This window comes from Phocoena phocoena, chromosome 10, assembly GCF_963924675.1.
Source record: "Phocoena phocoena chromosome 10, mPhoPho1.1, whole genome shotgun sequence".
NCBI classification, from domain to species: domain Eukaryota; kingdom Metazoa; phylum Chordata; class Mammalia; order Artiodactyla; family Phocoenidae; genus Phocoena; species Phocoena phocoena.
Window position 1 is genome coordinate 73,836,594 of NC_089228.1, and position 8,160 is coordinate 73,844,753.

General features: G+C 59.9%; 1 protein-coding gene across 1 annotated transcript; it reads left to right on the plus strand.

Moving 5' to 3' along the window:
• Positions 1-2,893: 2,893 nt before the first annotated feature.
• TMEM151B (transmembrane protein 151B) lies at positions 2,894-7,952 on the plus strand. Its single transcript, XM_065886274.1, has 3 exons — positions 2,894-3,019; positions 5,146-5,586; positions 6,819-7,952. Exons 1-3 carry the CDS (start codon positions 2,894-2,896, stop codon positions 7,950-7,952), a joined length of 1,701 nt encoding a protein of 566 aa, XP_065742346.1.
• Positions 7,953-8,160: the final 208 nt, after the last annotated feature.

The following is an 8,160-nucleotide window of genomic DNA, read 5'->3' on the forward strand; positions in this document are numbered from 1 at the left end:
CTCTCTCATACGTACAGAGGCTGATTTTAAGGAAAAACATACCCCAATCCAGTCCAGTGTCTGGCTCTAAACCATAACAGGTGTTTGGCAGCCCCTTTTCTGGCCACATGAGGTCAGCATTGAGTCACTGACTACTTCCAGAATGTAGCCTGTACTAGGACAGGAAGCCCTTCTGGGGAAAATTTAGGAATGGGAACAGGGACCATGGCAGTGCCATCTGGAAAGATGACCTGGGGACTTTGACTCAGGTCACAGCATGGTCAGGGTCCTGACTTCACTCCCTCAGCTCCAATCTTCAAGGCTGGGCCCCTCCAGTCCTCTTCTCTGTTTTCTGGTTCCCTCTGTGGTGCTCTCACTTCCCATCTATGCCCACTCCAGCCAGGCTCATCTTCAGGAAACAGGCCCAGTTGCCAAGGTGACCAGCCGGTTAGCTGGCTCCTTCCACAGCCCCCTCCTTTCACCCCTCTTTTCTCGGGGCTTCCAAGGAGGGGGCATGTGTGTGTATGGAGAAAGGGGAGGTGGTCTTTTATCTCTTGGGAGCTCTGGGGTTGGCCAAAAGAAGTTGGGCTACCTCTCTTCCAAAGCCCCCTGAAATGGAGTCAGGAAGGCAGTGGGGCTGGGGGACAGGAGGAAGATTAGAACAACTAAATGGTGAATGTGAAGATCCCATCTGGGTTAGGAAACGCCAGGGTTAGGACCTCTGCTCTCCATCTGCAGTAAGCACTGAACTAGGTGGAGTGAACTGACACCAGAAGAAGGGTTGGAGTTAGCTGTAGGCAGGACTTCCCAAAAATCATGGGTAGGAGAGAGACACTGGAATGAGCCATCAAGTGAGATTCTTCCTCTGCCATGGGGATGAAGGAGAACCATGCCTTTTGGGACCACACCCTTCCTCTGTTTTGGCAGGGAGGATGGACTCACTGACCTGGGGAGGATCATGTAGGCTGGATAGTTCTGAAGTGACAGTCAGGCTGAGCCCCCTTCACCTTCCCTGGAAAGGGAAGAGTAGGAAAATGGAGGCAGGACCAGGAGTGGGAGGTGGGTATGTGGGTGGAGACAGAGGCTGTTCTGTCCCAGAGGAGAGGCAGGACCATCAGTGGCCTTTTCCTCTATTCCCAAAGATCAGATATCCAGGCTTTGCCTCAAGCTGACTTCTGACCCCCAAAGACCCCTATGGAAAGGTCTGGATTCTAGGACCACTCTTTGAGTACTAGCAAGTGACCTTGAATAAGTCACTAACCCTCCCTCTGCCTTGGTTTCTTGTGGGTAAATGGGGAAAGTCACTATATGTCAAAGACTTTAATGTAACACATGACACACAACAGGATTCTGCAGTGACTGTGCACACATAGATTGATCAAGTGTAGCCTTTATCCTATTCTATCATAATGATTGGTTTCCATGTCCTCCTTCCCCATTAGACTTCGTGCTCCTTGAGGACAGGAAATTGTATGTTTGCATTTCTGTACAGGGCACACAGTAGGTATTTAATACTTTTTTTTAAAAGTTAAATGTGATTCTTTAAAAAATATATTTATCTTATTTATTAATTGAGGCTGTGCCGGGTCTTCATCAGGACATACGGGATCTTTAGTTGAGGCATGTGGATTCTTAGTTGTGGCATGCATGTGGGATCTAGTTCCCAGACTAGGGATCAAACCCAGACCCCCTGCATTGGGAGCATGGAGTCTTACCCACTGGACCACTGGGGAAGTCCCTTAATACCTGTTTATTGAATGGATGCATTCAGGAATGAATGAATGGCAGTTTCCTTTCTGCCCCTAAGCGGGACAGGGAAAAGCACTGTGGGTGGATGGCATGAAGGGACAGGCGACCTGCAGTCACTCAGCCTGGCCTGTGGCCTGTGACTTTGTCTCCTACACCCACAGAAGAAAGTCAGAGCCTTAGAGATTGTCCAGTCAACTTTCTCACTGCCCAGATGAGGAAACTAAGGCTCAGAGAGGGGAAGGCACTTGCCCAAGGTCACACAGCTAATGAGAGAGCCAGGATTAAGAATCTGTACTCAGGTTTCCTGATCTCCAGCCTAGGGCTATGTACACACTTCACTGCTTCTCTGGGGCTGTTTTCCTAGGGTAGGAAGATGATTCAGTGAAGGCTGGTTTCAGTGTCCCCTCTTCTGCCCTCTGTTAGTCCTTTCTCACATCTAGCTCTAATCCTTTCCTTTTCACCCTATCCCATCCTTGTTCAGATGGGTCTGGCCTCTGAAGTCTGGCTCCTGCCTTAACCCTTTACCATCCAACTGGGAATAAAGCTGTTCCCTAGGGTTCCAAGACTCAATTTCCTTTCCCCACTCTCAGCCCCGGGAACTTGCGGGAACCAAAGATGGGGAGGGATGTTGGTTGAACCGCTGGCGCCCCCTCCACAAACAGACCGAGAGGAGTTTCGGCTTAGATCTTCCTGGGATGGTGCGTGTGGTGAGCAGGGCTGGGAGTGGGGAAGGGGTGCGGGGAGCCCCTGTTGCTCTTCCCCTTTGGGGTGGCCATTAGGTAGGCTTGGGGAAGGCGGAGTTTGGGGGGCCGGGGGCGGGGCTCTTGCGCTGGGAGGAAGAGGGGGGGCGCGCTGGCTCCAGCTCGGCTCAGACAAAAGGCGGCGGCGGGAGCGGGCGGGAGGCGGAGCGGCGCCGCGAGGGCCTCAAGGTGACACCCACCCCCGGCGCCGGCCCCCCCCGGCCCGGCCCCCCAGCCCGCCTCCCCATCCCCATCCCCGAGCCCCTTACCCGTGGTGCCCTTTCCCGGCCCCCTCCCCCCGGCGGGGGGTGGGGAGCAGCGAGGGCCCCGCCCCCTCCCGCCCCTTCCCCAGAGCCGGCGCAGGATGCCCCCGGCCCCCGGCAGCCCCCCGGGAGGCCCTGAGCTCGACGCGCCCCCTCTACGCCATGTCCCCCCCTGGCTCGGCCGCGGGCGAGAGCGGCGGCGGCGGCGGCGGCGGTGGTGGCGGCTCCGGGGTCCCGGAGGAGCCCACGGCGGCGGCGGCGGCGGACGAGGGCCCCGCCCGAGAGGAGGTGAGAGCCGGCGGCACCCCTTCCCCCGGCGCGGCCGCAGCCTGGCCCCCATCCCCCGCCGCGCGCGGCCCCCGCCGGTTCCGCCGCAGCGCGGCCGGCGCCCCGCACCCCGAGCCGGCCGCCGCAGCCGCAGTCCCGCCTCGCTGCCCCCACCCGGCGGCCGGAGCTGTCCGCGGTGGCAGGGAAGGGGCCGCGCCGGGGGCGGGGCTCGGGGGGTCCCGGGCAGGGGGAGGGGCCTAGGGGCGGAGCCTCGCGGATCCCGGGCTGGTGGGGATGGGGATGGTGTCCGGGATCCCATCTCACGGAGGGGATGCTATCTTGAAGGCCAGGCAGGGTGACGTGTAGGGGCTGCGGAGGCAGGAGAGTACCTGCCAGTTCCACGGGGGAAATGGTAGTGTTAACGTGAGTTGGGGCCCTAAAAAGGTCGAATGTGTGCAGAGGCGATCTCCCCCCTGGAGTCACTGGGAGTGTGTGCGTGGGGGATGTGCGCCTCTCTCTCCCCATATCCATGCAGGCCCCCCTCCAGGGAGTCCTGAGCCCAGGAATCCTTCCCAGTTTTGGTAACCAGCACATCCCTTGTTGGGGGTCCTACTCTTCAGTCCTCTGAATCTGGAGACAAAAGGAATGGAAGAGAGTACCAGGGGCTCCTCCATCTCCCATGCACACTCGTGCACACATTGCACACGGCACTGGGGCAGAAGCACACAGGCAGGACCCGCAGGCAGAGCCCCTTCCACACGCCCTCTCACTGGGACAAGTGCACACTCAGGCACACCAAGAGGCACATATGCCCCCCTTGCAGGACAAGGCTCTCTGAAAGGCACACATCCCCTAATCTTGTTTGCATATGCTAGTACTGTTTCCCAGCCCACCTACCTATCTGTACTTCCAGATCTTTCCTCGGATTTCACACGGGTCCGGGGCCTGCTGTCTGTTACTGTGCCCTTCCTCTCCACCTTTCTCTCCCTTCCCTTGGCTAGCCTCCAGGTTCAGCCTGGGGAATTGAAAGATAAAGTCAGGATCTCAGCAGGAGGGTGTGTGGAGGGTTCCTAAAGCTAGACAGTGGGGGGAGGAGAGGGAAAGCCCAGGCTGCCACCAGAAATACGACTCAGTACTCATCATTGAGCGGCTGTGGGTGAGAGCACCCAGGATGCAAAGGGAATGAGGCCCTGCCCTCAGGGGCACCCAGTCTAGTGGAGGAGCCACACACGTAAACAACTCACCGGGACAACTGTGGGCCAGAATATGATAAGTGCTTTAATAGACCCCCGTACCAAAAATCGTTTTCTCTTGACAAATGGCTGGGCTGCGAACATCTCCCTCCCTGCCCCCCCCCCCCCCCGCCCCTGTCCCACATCCCCTCTCCCCAGCCACACGCCTCTGCCCTCTGGATATATCCTCCTGGACCACTTGCTGCTCAGGGACACAAACCCCCCTGCCTTTTATCTTAGAACAGGGGTAGATGTTAGGGAGACTCACAGGGGACCTGGGGTCCAGAGTATGGGGAAGGAGACAGGGCTTGGGGTTTCCTGGGAGGTATGAGGCTAATTGTCTGTGAGGGACAGGGAGGTGGATGGGTCAGAGGAAGTGGCTCCTCCTAGGTTCTGGAAGAAGGGAGGGCCCCACCTGTGAAGTGGGAAGGTGATGTCAGTGGGCCCCTCTCCCCTTTCCTGGAATACCTGGAAGGGGTCCAGGCTGGGGACCTGCCTTCTCTGATGCCTATCTGTACTCCCTGTCTTCCCTATGCACACCTTCTCCTGTTTCATTGCCATCTCTGTGTCTGTCTTTGGACTCTGTTTCTCTGGGTGCCATCCTATCCATCTGTGTCTTCTCTGCCACCTGGGCCTTCTCCCTCCATCTCTGGCTCTGATCCCTCTGCCTCTGCACTTCTCTATACTGGTATTCCGTCCCTCTTTCCTGTCCTCATGGCTCACTCTGGGTTACTTCTGTGTTAATCTCTGGTCCTGGCCTCCCATCTTGGTCTGACTCTCTCTGCACATTCCTGTCTGTCTCTGCCTGTCATCGCCGGTGTCGGCCTCTGGCCCGCCATCCATCTCTGTGCTGGAACTTGCCACTCCGTCTCACTCCGCACTCATCTTGGCCCCTTTGCCTGCCCTTCTGAGCAGCAGCGTCCCATCCAGCCCTCTTTCACCAAGTCCCTCTGCCGTGAGTCCCACTGGAAGTGCCTGCTCCTCTCGCTGCTCATGTACGGCTGCCTGGGGGCCGTGGCCTGGTGCCACGTCACCACGGTGACCCGCCTCACCTTCAGCAGCGCCTACCAGGGCAACAGCCTCATGTACCACGACAGCCCCTGCTCCAACGGCTATGTGTACATCCCCCTGGCTTTCCTGCTCATGCTGTATGCTGTCTACCTGGTGGAGTGCTGGCATTGCCAAGCCCGCCACGAGCTGCAGCACCGCGTGGATGTGAGCAGCGTGCGGGAGCGCGTGGGCCGCATGCAGCAGGCCACGCCATGTATCTGGTGGAAGGCCATCAGCTACCACTATGTCCGCCGCACCCGCCAGGTCACCCGATACCGCAATGGAGACGCCTACACCACCACGCAGGTGAGGAGCTGGAGGGGAGCAGAGGCCAGTCCAGATGGGAGGGGGTGCTGGGACCCTGCTCGACTGTCCTCAGGGGGAGGAGCACAGGCAGCAGTGAGCTCTTGTGGGCACTGCAACAGGAGGACAAGAACACCCACCAAAATTATAACAGCAAACACTTACTAGCAGCCAGGGTCTGTTCTAACTACTTTACAAATGTCAAATCATTTATTTAACCCTCATGATAACCCTATGAGGTAGGTAACTATTACTCCCATTTTACAGATGAGGAAACTGAGGCTTGGAGAGGTTCAGTAACTTACCTAAGGTCAAACAGCTAGTGTGTGGTGGAGCTGGGATTTGAACCCCGGCAGTCTGGCTCCAGGGTCGGTGTGGTTTAGTGCTTAATGGTTGGAGGTGTTTCACAGGCACAGCCTCACAGGCTGATTAGTGAGGTGCCTGCTACCGAGTCCTCTTTCACAGTTAAAGAGACCTGAGCTCAGTGACTTGCCCAAGTCCTGCAGCTTCTAAGTGGTAGTGCTAGACTCAAACTCAGGGCTGTGGATCCCAAGTGTGAGGCTCCCAGAGGTGGGGTTCAGCTGGCAAAAAGGTGGAGGTAGGCCTGGGAGGCATGGAGGGGGTGTCAAGCAGCACTCCGTATACCTGCCGGGGTTAGGCATATTAGAGCCCTGGTGGAAGAGGAGATTTTCCCGGATAAGGGGGACCTCACCACTGTCTCAGTATTGGGCTGGGTAAACAAAGCTTGGGCCCTGTGAGGATCAGGAGGGAGGCCGGGTACTAGCTAAAGGTGGCAGCAGGGAGACCAGAGACAAAGGGGGTCCACAGGGACCTCCTCTGGGGGGCCCATTTGGAAACACACTTGTAAAAGGGAAGACGGGTAGGCTGTTCGGGGTGATGAGGGGGCAGCGTGGGACAAAAGATGCAGTGGCAAAAGGATCAGGCAAGCCGGAGGGACAATTCAGGGCCTGGGACTGACCCCTAGACAGAGCAGGGCTTAGTTAAAGTGAGAAGGCACATAAGTAGGGATGAGTTCCTAGCCCCGCCCTCATCTCTAACTCACTGATGAAGCTGAGGGCCTCAATGTCTCTGTAAACCCGATAAGTTCTTACCTGGCCCCAACCGGGAGCTAAACCAGGACAGGCTGAGGGTTTGATCCGGCGCCAAGGGCAGTGATGGGGCGGAGGAGGGTAAGCAGAGAGAAGCGACTCCTGCCGCCTTCCCCGGCGCCACAGGTCTACCATGAGCGCGTCAACACGCACGTGGCCGAGGCCGAGTTCGACTACGAGCGCTGTGGCGTCCGCGACGTGTCCAAGGCGCTGGTGGGGCTGGAGGGCGCGCCTGCCACGCGCCTGCGCTTCACCAAGTGCTTCAGTTTCGCCAGCGTGGAGGCCGAGAACGCGTACCTGTGCCAGCGCGCGCGCTTCTTCGCCGAGAACGAGGGCCTGGACGACTACATGGAGGCGCGCGAAGGCATGCACCTCAAGAACGTGGACTTCCGCGAATTCATGGTGGCCTTCCCCGACCCAGCCAGGCCACCCTGGTACGCCTGCTCGTCGGCCTTCTGGGCTGCGGCGCTGCTCACGCTGTCGTGGCCGCTGCGCGTGCTGGCCGAGTACCGCACGGCCTACGCGCACTACCACGTGGAGAAGCTTTTCGGCCTGGAGGGCCCGAGCTCGGCCAGTGGCAGCGCGGGCGGCGGCCTCAGCCCCAGCGACGAGCTGTTGCCCCCTCTCACGCACCGACTGCCGCGGGTCAACACGGTGGACAGCACGGAGCTCGAGTGGCACATCCGCTCCAACCAGCAGCTGGTGCCCAGCTACTCGGAGGCGGTGCTCATGGACCTGGCGGGGCTGGGCGCGCACTGTGCTGGGGGCGCGGCGGGCGGCTACGCGCCCACGTGCCGCTACGGTGGGGTGGGTGGCCCAGGTGCAGCGGGCCTGGCCCCGTACAGGCGCAGCTGCGAGCACTGCCAGCGCGCCGTCAGCAGCTCGTCCATCTTCTCGCGCAGCGCTCTTAGCATCTGCGCCAGTCCTCGGGCCGGACCGGGGCCCGGCGGCGGGGCGGGCTGCGGGGGCAGCCGCTTCTCCCTAGGCCGCCTCTACGGCTCCCGGCGCAGCTGCCTGTGGCGTAGCCGGAGCGGGAGCGTCAACGAGGCGAGCTGCCCCACCGAGCAGACGCGGCTGTCCAGCCAGGCCAGCATGGGGGACGACGAGGACGACGAAGACGAGGAGGAGGGCGGGCCGCCGCCGCCCTACCACGACGCCCTCTACTTCCCCGTGCTCATCGTGCACCGGCAGGAGGGATGTCTGGGCCATGGCCACCGGCCGTTGCACCGCCACGGCTCCTGCGTAGAGACCTCACTGTGACCCCGGGGCCCTGGACCGGCCCGCCGGCCTCCTCACTGCCCCTCGCCGATGGTGCTCCCTGCGTGTAGCAGGGGGAGTCAAGAATGTGGCCGAGGCTGTGCTGGGCACGGTGCGGGTGGGGTGGGGGGAGGCGAGGGGGCAAGGGACAGACCCCGAAGGGGCCGATTCGAGCACCTCCCCACACCCGCCTTTCCTGAACATAGACAGC

Coding starts and splice junctions, on each gene's coding strand:
- TMEM151B (XM_065886274.1), top strand. CDS start 2,894: ATGTCCCCCCCTGGCTCGGCCGCGGGCGAGAGCGGCGGCGGCGGCGGC. Junction 3,020..5,145: donor AGGGCCCCGCCCGAGAGGAG/GTGAGAGCCGGC, acceptor CCTTCTGAGCAG/CAGCGTCCCATCCAGCCCTC. Junction 5,587..6,818: donor ACGCCTACACCACCACGCAG/GTGAGGAGCTGG, acceptor CCGGCGCCACAG/GTCTACCATGAGCGCGTCAA.